This window comes from Verticillium alfalfae, genomic scaffold, assembly GCF_000150825.1.
Source record: "Verticillium alfalfae VaMs.102 supercont1.8 genomic scaffold, whole genome shotgun sequence".
Taxonomy (NCBI): Eukaryota; Fungi; Ascomycota; class Sordariomycetes; order Glomerellales; family Plectosphaerellaceae; genus Verticillium; species Verticillium alfalfae.
Window position 1 is genome coordinate 1,300,706 of NW_003315031.1, and position 11,782 is coordinate 1,312,487.

The following is an 11,782-nucleotide window of genomic DNA, read 5'->3' on the forward strand; positions in this document are numbered from 1 at the left end:
GGAAGAGCGCTAGAAGAACGCATCGGACGGTAACAGGCTGGTCGGATCCTGCCGTGCGAGGCAGGACGGTCGAAATGACAGACTTTTGTTACCCCAGCTGAAGTGAGTGTGTCTCGTGACAAGTGCATTTTCTGGAAAGCGTGGTGGGATGTGGTGCTTGCTCACATGGAAATAGAATCTCTTGTAGAAAGACAACACGGTGGCGCTTGTGACTGCCATCTGCTGTTGCAGATGAGCATCGACCAGGAGGTGCATCTGGTCTGAGACAAGCTTAACGAGCTTGAATTCACATCCCACAATCACTGGTCCATATTGTGGATGGCATCTTGTTCACTATAGCCAGGTCTTCACTCGCAGTCTCTACGATATTAGTTTTTCCAGTCTCGCCCTCCTCAGTACCACAGTTGACGGCGAAATCGAACCCCACCACGGCAAGCCCCGAGACACCAGTGCTTCGCACTACTGGAGCAGTTCACGACCAGTTCGACGCCCTTGTCACTTATCTTCACTATCTCCGAGCCACATATGAGCGCTACGATGGCTGCAACTTTGGCAACCTCATGCGCCATACTGGTCATCCGGCGACCTTTTACAACCTGACCTTCGTCCTCTGGAACCGCAATGCCAAGGAGCCATACTCGTACCGACTTATTGAGAAGCGGACTCGGGCATATATTATCAGACAGAGTCTATGTTGCGCGCATTCACATGATGTGTTCAGCTGGAAATTTGACAATCTCTTCGACGCGGGACTCAAATCCGATACTTGTATGAGTGGAACGACTACTATTAATGTATCTTTCCTAGCGAGGGTAGGTTCCTGCACGGCCTTCCTCTGATAGCCGCAGTGTTTGATCCGGAGGGCAAAGGTCAAGGCATTTCAGAAAAAAGGTGGGGTCCCCGAGAAGGCACAGCTCATCACCCTCGCAGTGCTGTTCGGTTGCTAACAGTTTCTAGATCAAGATGGCCGCACGCTGGAGACTTCAAAGCGAAATCGCCATGCCTATTTCCGAGTCCTAGGTTCACAGAGCCATTGAGGTACCGAAATTATGTATACCCGAAAGTATCCACACAATCAAGCATGTCTACTCAAATTCAATCCTTACACAAATACGTTATTGAAACCTCACCAGCCCGACGGCCCGAGCATGCTTTCTGCAGAGATCTTAGGGTACGGCTGGGGACGATGAATCACCTCACCAGACACGTTACCGAACAGACACAGCAGGAGGCCATCGATTTCACAGTCTCTAACAGAAAATTGCTCAAAACACAACTGTGTTGGGAGAAATCTGGCCTTGGCCGAAGAAATGTGATACTGGAACGAGTGAATGCTTCCCCTTCATTCCTGATATGCCGCGCACTGCTTGATTCTGGGAGTAAGGACGTGAGAAGACTGTTGAATGAACAAACTGAACTCAGGGCTTAGGGGAGCCATGCCAAAGCCATTACGACTCACGAGGGGCGGTGCTGAATAAATGAGCAGCTGTGCATACAGAACAACTGTATCATATGAATCAGTTCTTGGCAAGGATGGAATCTCTATCACCCCTTAAGCCCAAGATCTTTTCCTGCATGGCCTAGAATTGTAGAATGAGTGGCGTAAAGGCTTACCATACTCACCACCAGATGAGTCCTGGGCGGTTTGCAATACTCAGAGCTGGGCGTAGAATATTAAGTACCAAGCTAATCTTGATAAATGGCAAAGGGTATGGCAAACCGGAAAGAATAATGGCCTGATGCCTCGCCATAGGGCAGCTCCCCTCCCATATCTATGATTCAGTCTCCTCAGCCACACACAGAGCCGGCCCCCGCACGAGCGAACTTGCCCAACCTCGAGCACCTACCCTTCCTCCTTGAAACCATCCCCTCTCAACATTTTTGTGCACTGTCCGAAAAATACAGTGATAACGTCTGATTAGATCAATCGATTTGGACTTGCCAAAGGCCTGCACAGCAACAGAGCAACCAACATGTGCTTCAAGTTCACCGACATCGCGTACGAGGAAGAGGCGCCCCCACGGCAATGGCGATACGTGCCAGAGAATGGCCGTTACGTGCTCAAACGTGTAGGTGAATGTGTCTTTCTCTTTTGTGTCACACGAGTGCCCCCTAGAGTCTCTTGCTCGATCGAGTCTGTGCCCTCTGCTGTATGGCGGGTTCAAGTGAATATTCGCGGCAACGTTTGAACAATGAGGGGATGCTGGAAGGCTTTGACTCGTGGGTCTGGCCTACCTAGGGTATATTTTCGGCAAGCTCTGTTGGAGAATTGTAGGAGAAAGGCAGCTTTTGTTTTTGCATCTCATCAGCATCAGGATCAGTTGACTTCACTGGCTGCTCTCCTCGCCTTTGAGCGGAGTCTTTGAGCACTGTAGCCAGTGTGACAGCTGCTGCGGGCTGTGCTGGCTTAGGCGTCAGGACCTTCTTTCTAGTTGTGAATGTGGCATCTGCTTTGCGGGCACAAAATGGTACTTTGTCGGGGCGATCCGGGGCGACGTCGAGGTAGCTCGACAGGCTCCGATCTTGAAGCCGCCTTTATCTTGGTTCCAGCAGCAGTGTCTCCACGAGATAACCCCAAGAAACAAAAGAATTTCAGACAGTCCCTTGTCGAGACTGTTTTGCTTCCAACACCACCACGTGACGTTGCCTTCTTGTCACGCACCTCAAAACCAAGAAGCCTCGCACCACCACATCAGACTGGACACTGAAGGCCGGATGGCTACAACGCGCACACCTTCCGCCATGACCAAAGCTACCGAGCCTTCTAAGAAGAAGGAGGCAGCCTATCACCAGGTTCATTTTTCGGACGACGAAGATGAGGCCCGTGCTTCTGGCTCTGGTTCTCTGAGCAACGGCAAGCAGAAGCAGAAGCAGAAGGAGAAGGCGAAGGAGCGTGAAGGAGACGCTCCTTCCTCGTCCGGAAGCGAGAAGCCCGACGAAAAGCATAAAAGCGGCTGTGACCGCGTCGGCAACCGAAACAACAACACCAACAAAACTTACCGTCCTGCTCCCATCATCGGCGCCAACCCTACGCACGGGGCCAGATACGGAACACACTTCTCGACCAACCCTGGCCGCTCAGTTGGCCCTGCTGGTTATATCAACTTCTCTGCCAACCTCAAGAGCCCCGGCAGCAACCAGCTTCCGACCATCGATCAGATTCCGCTCAACACCAACCCCAGCCACATCATCCCCGACCCAGCCATGGCCGATTACCAGTTCGGCGGCCCTCGCCCTGCTGGCCCCAGCTACCAGCCCCCCGTTCCTGACACGACCTATGGACCGATGACTCATGTCTACCGCCCTCGATTTGACAACGGGGCCTACTTTGTCCATGGTCAGAATGTCTGTAACGATCCTTCTTTCTTCGTTCCCCGCACTGTTTTCCCGCCTGCTGGATATCTGGTCGACCGTCCCATCCTTCCCAACAACAGCCCCGTCTACTATCATTACTATGCAAGTCGTCCCATGTAGGGTTTGATGTTCCTGCCAAGTGGTTGAGAGAAATCAGCTCCATGCCTGGTCTTCATTTTTGTCTTGATCCGATATGGCCTTTTTCTGACATGCCTTCTTTACAGCAGCAGCCCAGTAACGTTACCTATATTGGAACCCAGATGGGCCTTCATCCTCCCATGGTCGTCCCCTTCCAGCCTGGCATGCCCCACAACCCCGGCATGGTCCCCCAGCACATGGTCATGAATGCTCCCATGGTTCAGCCCGGCATGGCTGGCTACCCCGTCATGGGTAACGGCATGGTGATGGGTCCTCCTCACGCAGCTATGGGCTTTGGCGGCGTTGTTGGTGGCGGTGGCGGCCCCCCTGGTGCCCCTCCTCCTAGCATGCTGGTCGCAGGTAACAACCCTCTCCATCTTCCTCCCGACGTTTCTGGCGTCGGTCGTACATCTGGCGAGGTGGCTCTGGAGAACGCCCAATTCGCTTACGCCAACGGCCTCTATGAGCCCCAGGACTTTAAACCTGCCGATGACGACCCCTCGCGCTACTACCCGGTTCGTGAGGTGGATGGTAACTGGACCCAGCGCAACCGGTATACTATTGACAACCTCGGCGATTGCCGCTGGTACGTCTCTGAGGGCGGCTATTTCTATGCCGTCCGTCTTCCAAACTAGGAACCGATTCCGCATAGCATAAGGTAAGTACGTATTTGCTGCTTCAATTCCAGCCGTTGCTCACGCTGCTCCAGTTAGGCTAGGCATATGTTGCTGATGCAAAGTTTGGCTTTACACCCTAGGGTATTTTTGTCCACAATGGTACTTTCAGAGTTCATCTTTTGCCACTGTGTTCTACGCTGACACGGTATTGAAACAGGGATCAGGTTTTGCTTTCGCTTTGGTTTCCTCGTGCGCTGGAGGCGCACTGCACAGTTCTTCGGCGTGATTCCAATCACAGACATGTTCGTTTGCTTGTCAGCCATACTTGATAATAATACCTGACTGACACCTCAGAGCAGATGCCAGAGGGCCACAGCTCCATCCGCGACTTGCAGATCAGCGTTCAGTCGCCAGTCGGGAAGGTGAATAGGCTCTGGGTAGGGTTTGGAACATGCTCGATGCGAATGAATGATGATTCAAGGATGCAGGCCAGAACGAGATTGACAGGAAATTCACGAAGATATCCCGTGAGAACGTTTTGTGTACCGAAATGCTCGTTGGTGACGGAGCTTGTGACGGTGACGTTGAAATGAGGTTTGTTTGAGGCTCAAGGTTTGGCGGGGTGGAACGCTAGACCTCGGTAAGTTGGACCCCACCAGATCCGATCATCAACGCCATCGATCAGACCATCATCCTTACTTCATCTCATCTTTTTGATTGAGGTACTTATCATCAGAGTGGGAATTCTTGATCCGTCAAGGTAGCTTTTGTTACAAGATTGTCTGCCCAAAGTCGCAGACCACAGCCATATCATCCAATCCTTCCCAATTACCAAGACCCAACGTCCAACAGCCAGGATGCTCTTCATTGGCCTTACGGGCTCCATCGCCACGGGCAAATCGACCGTGTCCTCGATTCTCTCCCAACCCCCTTACTCTATCCCTATCATCGATGCCGACCTCCTCGCTCGTGAGGTCGTCGAGCCTGGCACGAGCGGCTACGCCGCCATCGTTTCGCACTTTGCCTCTTCGACATCAGATCTTCTCGTCCCAGCATCAGAGACCATGCCGGCGCGTGGACCAGACGGCAAGGGCCGTCCCCTTAATCGACCAGCCCTCGGCCGCCGCGTCTTCGGCGACACCCCTGAGCGGCGCGCCGACCGCGCCGTGCTCAACGGAATCGTCCACCCCGCTGTGCGATGGGCCATGTACCGCGCCATTCTGCGCTGCTACCTGCGCGGGAACTGGGCCGTCGTGCTCGACGTGCCGCTGCTCTTCGAGGCGGGAATGGACCGCATGTGCGGCATCGTCACTGTCGTGGCAGTGCGCGACCCGGAGGTCCAGATGGCGAGACTGAGGGCGCGAGACGCGCATCTGAGCGGGGAGGACGCGAGGAACAGAGTCATCAGCCAGGGTGACGTCCGGGAGAAGGCGAGGCGGTGCGAGGCGAGGGGCGAGGGGAAGGGGCTGGTACTCTGGAATGACGGGTCAAGGGAGGAGCTGGAGAAGCAGATCGGCGAAGCCATCAAGGGGATCAAGGCCAAGTCACCCGGGTGGTGGAACTTACTGCTTCTCGGGGCGCCACCCCTGGCGATCCTGGTCGGGTTGTTCAGGTACTGGCAGAATGGGCGTATCAACAAGCAGTGGCATGAGCAGGAGCTGGCAGAAAGGGCAAAGCTGTGAACAAGAAGCTAGAGACATAATCGGAGGCCTTAGTCATTTGAGCGCAGCGGTTATATTCAATTGGAGGCCTTTTCCCTTTTCGTCATTCTCTTTTCTCACTTGTATTCAGTATTGGCGCGTGTTTTTCAATGCAGCTGCCTGACCTTTACGCGAGCTAGTGGCAGCTCGCGGGCGGACAAACCTGCTCCTTCCTGCACTCGATGCCAGAATGGCGTGCCTGCTTTCTTAGATTCTCGAATGAGACGTCATCTGTGTACAGCTATCCAAACGCCCTGGCATTCGGATTTCTAACTCTTCCGTAACACCAGCCCGACACTGAAGCTGTGGATTGCACCTTCAACGTGCCGACAACACCATGAGAAGCGTTGCATCACATTAGTTCAGGTAAAGTATGAAAAACGAGGCCGAACCCGCTAGGAATACACTCGGCGCATCTCTCTGAGATTCTCTCTGGGATCCTCGCGCTTGGCTGATACATTCAATTTAGGATTCACGGCAAGCCATTCGACAGTGGCAGCGACAAATTCGGGGACCCTCAATCTACAGCATCTTTATCCATCTACACCAGGCTGCTGAAATACTCTGGACCATGGTCAAGAAACAGAGAACGCCTACTCTTTGCGAGTGGGCCCTGGGCTTCACCGTTGAGGAGATACACGCCCAGCAGCAGCGTCGTCGACAGAAGCAAGCGAGCCGCAGCAGACAGGAGCGCTTCCGGGTTGAAATTTCCACCGACGACGAGTCTGAGGAAGACACGCTCAAGATCACATACCCGCGTTCTAGTGGCGCCAAAAAGACCGATACGATGGTGAAGAAGGTCCGATTCGAGAAGGAGCTTGGCAAGTCCGTCATCAGGAAGAGATCCGACTCGGAAGCCTCCGATGCTGAAGGATCCAGATCTAAGAGTAAGACGACTGAGGATTCTGTTAAGAGCTCTGACTCGTCCAAGTCTTCTAAGAAGACGTCTGGTGATAAGTCAGCCGACAAGGCTTCAGGTGAGCTGTTTCTAAGCAACCTGCTACATCCTGGCGTTTCTGGCAGAGAATACTGCGCATACTGATACCAACTTAGCCAAGAACAGGAAGACCAAAAAAAAAGCCAAGTTGGCCAAAGGAGACGACTCATCTAGCTCCGATGAAGAGACGTTGAATGATAAGAAAAATAAGAACGGGAAGAAGGACAAGTCCAGTTCTGCCGTTGCTGACGACTCGTCCGACTCGGAGAACGCAGAATCCGACAAGAAAAAGCACGATAAAAGTCAAACCGACAGAAAGAATAAACATTCGAAAAGAAGAGTGGGTAGGGAAGACGAAGCAAGCGATAAGAACTCTGACTGCGAAGATGAGTCCCAGAAGAAAAAGATCAAGAAGAAGGGTGAAAAGTCCGACAAGAACTCCAAGCCCAAGGACAAGAAGGACAAGGCTGTCGTTAAGGACAACAATGTCGGACCGATGAGCAAGAAAGATCGAAAGGCCAAGGAGAGAAAGAAGAACGGGCCTTCATCCGTGGCTTCGAGCTTCGAAAAGCTAAGGCCCGAAGGCTTTCCCCAGCCGCATCCACGACTACCCAACCTTATCATGCCAATTCGCGCCGAGGTCCTGCAGGTCGAACACGCCATTGAGGGGGCCGAAGATCCTCGACCGAATGCCTACCATAGCGGTGAGCATGGCATTGTACGTGTCTATCATGGTCCTGCTTATGGCAATCCACACGGCATGTTATACCCGCGGAGAGACCTCACGAAAGCGAACTTGCCAGCCGGTATGCCGCATCCTGCGAGCAACCCCTGGCAACAAGGGTTTCACCAACCCTCTAACCCAGGAGACATGCAATTCAGTGGTCAAGCCCCTTGGAACTCCTTCTCACTTAGCTCACGGCCTGGCGACCCACAGCCCCTTTCGGGCCTGACGGTTTCGGAGCGCTCCTGCCCCAACTCCTTGGGTCCAGGATACGTTTGCGGGTAGGAGGGGGTCTCATGGGCCCATAAAGCAAATGTCGCCGCCCTTCATGTCCGGTGCGCTGAATGGCGGCATCCCCTCAATGACAGCTGGGGACAAGGACAGAGCTTGGGACACCAAAACTGGACCGCCGGTTAGCGCTAAGCAGGTGAGCCTCTAACAGAAGCGTTTCCATCTTATCGAAGTGTCCTAACAGCTTTCAGGTATCCCCTTCACTTCCTATAAACATTAACATGTACTCGTATGCGGCTCGACCTGATCCATGGACCAAGGAGGGCCGGGAGAGGTACGCAAATCTGGGCAAAGGCCCGGGGAAGTCCAAAAGCGGCATTCCCCCTGGCACCAAGGACTACTGGGACGGGAGCCTACAAAATAACATGGGCCCTGCCATGTATAATCGCGATGAGGCTCGGCAAGGAAGTACAAACGGCAGCAATAACAGCAACGACCGCTCGAGGGCAAAGCATCAGGACCTATCTTGGGGCCCTACGCACGTGAAAGCCTTTGCTGACAGGAACGGTCAGGGCAGACCTGATTGGAAGCAGACTGATGGACATAGTGATATCCGTAATGAAAGCCAGAACGGATCCAACAGAGCCACATGGACTGCGAACAACGATTCATCCCGGGCTGGCGCGAATGGTGGAGAGTGGGGTGCCACCAGCAATGGTCACAGTAACGAAAATGAAACAGATTGGAACCGCAACTGGGACAATAACACCAACAAGCAATGGGCTACTAGTTCCAACAATTCCAAAGGCTCAAAGACGTCGAATCGCAGCGCGGCGAAACCGCAGGCTGACGCCTGGTGTGATTCGAGCAATAATGTCGGCTGCAGCAGCGGCAATTCGAACAAGTCGGGTGGTTCTGGGGGTTCGAAGAAGTCCAGCAAATCGCAGAAACTGACTGCGGATGCTGAAGATTGGACTAACAATGCCGGCCCAGTTGGTGCACCTGGAGACGCCGCTGGTTCTGGCCACGTCTGGGGCCCGACAGACGACTGGAGCAAGGGCAACACTGGTGGTGACGACCCTTCGAGCAAGATGCCGGGAGCTTGGGATTCAACGCCCAATAAGGAGCAGAATGGTGGCTTCCCTTGGGGCGATACCACGGCGGCGCAAGCCGTCCCGGACACGCAGTGGTAGTTGACTGCGAGTCGTCAAGGGCGAGACCAGGCGCGACGTGCCATCAGGTGGTGATTAGTTTTCTTTTGCCATCGTCTTATTTCCGTACAGTACCCACACTTCTATTGAGGGTTTTTGAACTGCATTGCGTTTTTACAGCTCTGTTACAGCGTTACTTGGCATTCCTAGACGCGCAACTTGGGAGGCAACAAAATCACCATATGGTGACGGTATCACATCGCGGCGAGGCATTCGAGGTGGGTCATGGACGTACGGCGAGTGGCACGGAGAAAGGTTTCAGAAGGCTGCTGGTGGGCATGCCATGTATCTCAACGGCGCATGACATTCTTCTATTGCGCGTCACGTCTTCATGAACAAGGTCATGCCAAACTGGTGGCCCATGTGAGAAACCAGGGGTACACTTTATGGCAGCATCAAACCTTATAAGCACTCAAAAGCAAACTTGCAGAGAAGCAATGATAGAAGTGATGAGATTGTAGAAGCGTATATTGTCAATCTAAGCTACGCCGTTCCAATCCCTTCCACATAAAACTGAGCGGAGTCGCAGCTACAACGCCGAGGTCGAAATCCTTGAGTGGTCTAGAACCAGGCATCAAGGCGAAGATTCTCGAAGGCCGAGAGACATACAGTCGTACATCTACTCGTCGTCCTCCTCCTCCTCCTCGGAAGCCTCCTGGAGCCAAGTGAGGAAAGCTCCGCGGCCTTGCGGACCTTCTTGGAGGTGGCGAGGTCGACGTACTTCTTGCTGCCTTGCTACCCCATTTGACGGCGACATCTCGCTGAGGAGGTCGTGGTTGTAGTAGAGCTGCAGGATCTTGACGACCTTCTCGAGGATATCGGGGTGCTCGCCAATGAGAGAGCCGATAAGACGCTCCGTACCACCAAGGAGGGCCTTCTCGTGACGCTCAGAGGTGACAAACTAGACGCAATGTTAGCGTTGTGTCTTGCAAAGGGTACTCAGCGGACGGTACGAACCTGCTTCAGCATGGGAGCACGCTTGGTGATCTGCGCGAGAACGTTCTCGTCAAAGATGGTCTGGACCAGAACCAGGACGGCGCGGTGCTTGCCCTCGATGCCAAGCTCCTTGGCCTTGACAAAGATCTCGATCGAGTCAACCTTGTCCACACTACCCTTCTCCTCAGTCTGTTCGATGATCCAGGCGCCGAGCTGATCGTAGACGGTGTTGCCACCGCCCTCGCCATCCTCATCTTCGTCGTCACCGATGTTGAGCTTCTGCTTGAACTCGCCGGGAAGCTGAGCCTGACGGGCCTTGACGGCCTCCTCGCTCATGTCGACGGCCCACTCGTGGTCCTTAACCTCGACCTCCTGCTCGGCATCCTGAGCCTCGTTCTTCAGCCTCTCAAACTCGTCGTCGCTGCCAGCATCAATATCGTCATTGTCGTTGGAGCCGTTCTCGGAACCCTCGCCACCGCTGCCACTTCCGTGGCCGTTGGCGCCGTTCTCCTTGCCACCGTTGGCCTGGGCCTGCTGCTTGGCGCGGCGAGCGGCCTTGCGCTCGGCCTTGTCCTTCTTGCCCTTCTTCGGCTGGTTCTTGAGGATGAAACCGCTGAGCTTGAGGCGGATGTCGACGTCAGTACGCTGACCGCAGGCCTTGCAGTCAAGAATAATGTGGTCATCCTTGATGATGACGTCCGTCTCAGGGTTCTTGCACTTCTTGCAAAGCACGAACTTGCTGATGAAGCCGTCAAGGTGATCCTGCAGCTTGGGGCCATCGTGGGCACCGTTGATGATCCAACGATCGTCGGCGGGGTCAATGTTGGTCTGGGCACCGAGCTCGAAACCAAAGTACTTGATGAGGTAGGCGCCGGGGCGTGCCAGAGACTGGGCGACACTGGTCAGGTTGACAATGACGGTCTTGATGCCATTGCCCTTGCCCTCAATCTTGGTCTGGAGACGCTCCATCTTGTAGCGGTAGAACTGGTCGGCGACATCGCGACGAACGTTGACGAGAGCCATGATTGCGGTAGTGGATATTGTACGGTCGGGACGACGAGTATTGTGGTATAAAGCGGCTCGTTAGGAGAGTGAAGAGGATAGCTGCGTAGGCGGCGTGGGGCGTTGTCTAGAGGTTCGAGTCTTGATGCTGGGAGGCGAAGCTGTTGGTGCTGGCGCTGGATCTTCCTAAGAACATGGAAGACGAGTATTGATCGTTGTTGGTTAAGGGCCGAAGCGTGTCGGGTTTTTAAGGAGGAGCAGGAAAGTGGCTTTAGTGCTCAAGAGATCGTATAATGGACATGGGGTATGCTGTGACTGGATCGTCTTTGCTTGTAGGACAACATGAACTCGTTGCTTGGTATGATGGTTCAACCGACAGAGGTACTGATGTTGGGGCTACTGGGCTTCCGTTCTATACGAAACGGATGCAGCTTGGTGGGGAGAAAGTGTCTGATGACGGCGGTTTGGTCGTGCTGATACATAAACAGCTTTGTGCTCTGTGTACCAGGAAAAGGGTCGGTGGTCTCGTGGTGTTGGGAGTGAATGGTGGCGATCGTGGGCTGAGAGCCGGTGGGTGTAGACAGAAGCTGTGTGCTGTTTGGAGGGGTAAGATGGGGGCAGCAGAGTGCTGGAGTGGTGGATCGAGACGTTTTTTGCGCGCAATGCAGGCTTTTGAAGTTGTCGTTGGGTTAGGTTGGCAGCAGGGCACAAGGGAGGGGGTTTAAAGTGGGAGGATTGTGAGCGAAGAGTTTTGAGTGTGGTGGGGAGAGCCAGCAGCAGAGAAAAGAGGAGCCTCAAGAGAAGTGGAAAGCCCGACCTGGAACCTGGAGACGCGACGCTGGCCTGAGGCAGCTTACATAACCCGTGTGGATGCACCATCCATGCCTGCCTGCCTCTTTGGGAGGCCTGACAGTGGTCCACAGTCTCAGGTG

The 11,782-nt window shown here is 54.0% G+C and overlaps 4 protein-coding genes across 4 annotated transcripts; 3 read left to right on the forward strand and 1 right to left on the reverse strand.

The window, feature by feature from the left end:
* Positions 1–2,742: 2,742 nt before the first annotated feature.
* Positions 2,743–4,127, forward strand: VDBG_06823 (conserved hypothetical protein; the record flags this gene model as incomplete). Its single annotated transcript, XM_003003215.1, has 2 exons — positions 2,743–3,470; positions 3,590–4,127. The coding sequence occupies 2 exons, from the start codon at positions 2,743–2,745 to the stop codon at positions 4,125–4,127; spliced, it is 1,266 nt and encodes a 421-aa protein (XP_003003261.1).
* An 839-nt stretch (positions 4,128–4,966) lies between these two features.
* VDBG_06824 (dephospho-CoA kinase) lies at positions 4,967–5,791 on the forward strand (the record flags this gene model as incomplete). Its single annotated transcript, XM_003003216.1, has 1 exon — positions 4,967–5,791. One exon carries the CDS (start codon positions 4,967–4,969, stop codon positions 5,789–5,791), a length of 825 nt encoding a protein of 274 aa, XP_003003262.1.
* A 589-nt stretch (positions 5,792–6,380) lies between these two features.
* VDBG_06825 (predicted protein) lies at positions 6,381–8,894 on the forward strand (the record flags this gene model as incomplete). Its single annotated transcript, XM_003003217.1, has 4 exons — positions 6,381–6,786; positions 6,863–7,464; positions 7,739–7,897; positions 7,953–8,894. 4 exons carry the CDS (start codon positions 6,381–6,383, stop codon positions 8,892–8,894), a joined length of 2,109 nt encoding a protein of 702 aa, XP_003003263.1.
* A 637-nt stretch (positions 8,895–9,531) lies between these two features.
* VDBG_06826 (eukaryotic translation initiation factor 5) lies at positions 9,532–10,871 on the reverse strand (the record flags this gene model as incomplete). The annotated part of the gene is made up of 2 exons (XM_003003218.1): positions 9,532–9,813; positions 9,870–10,871. The coding sequence occupies 2 exons, from the start codon at positions 10,869–10,871 to the stop codon at positions 9,532–9,534; spliced, it is 1,284 nt and encodes a 427-aa protein (XP_003003264.1).
* Between the last annotated feature and the right edge of the window lie 911 nt (positions 10,872–11,782).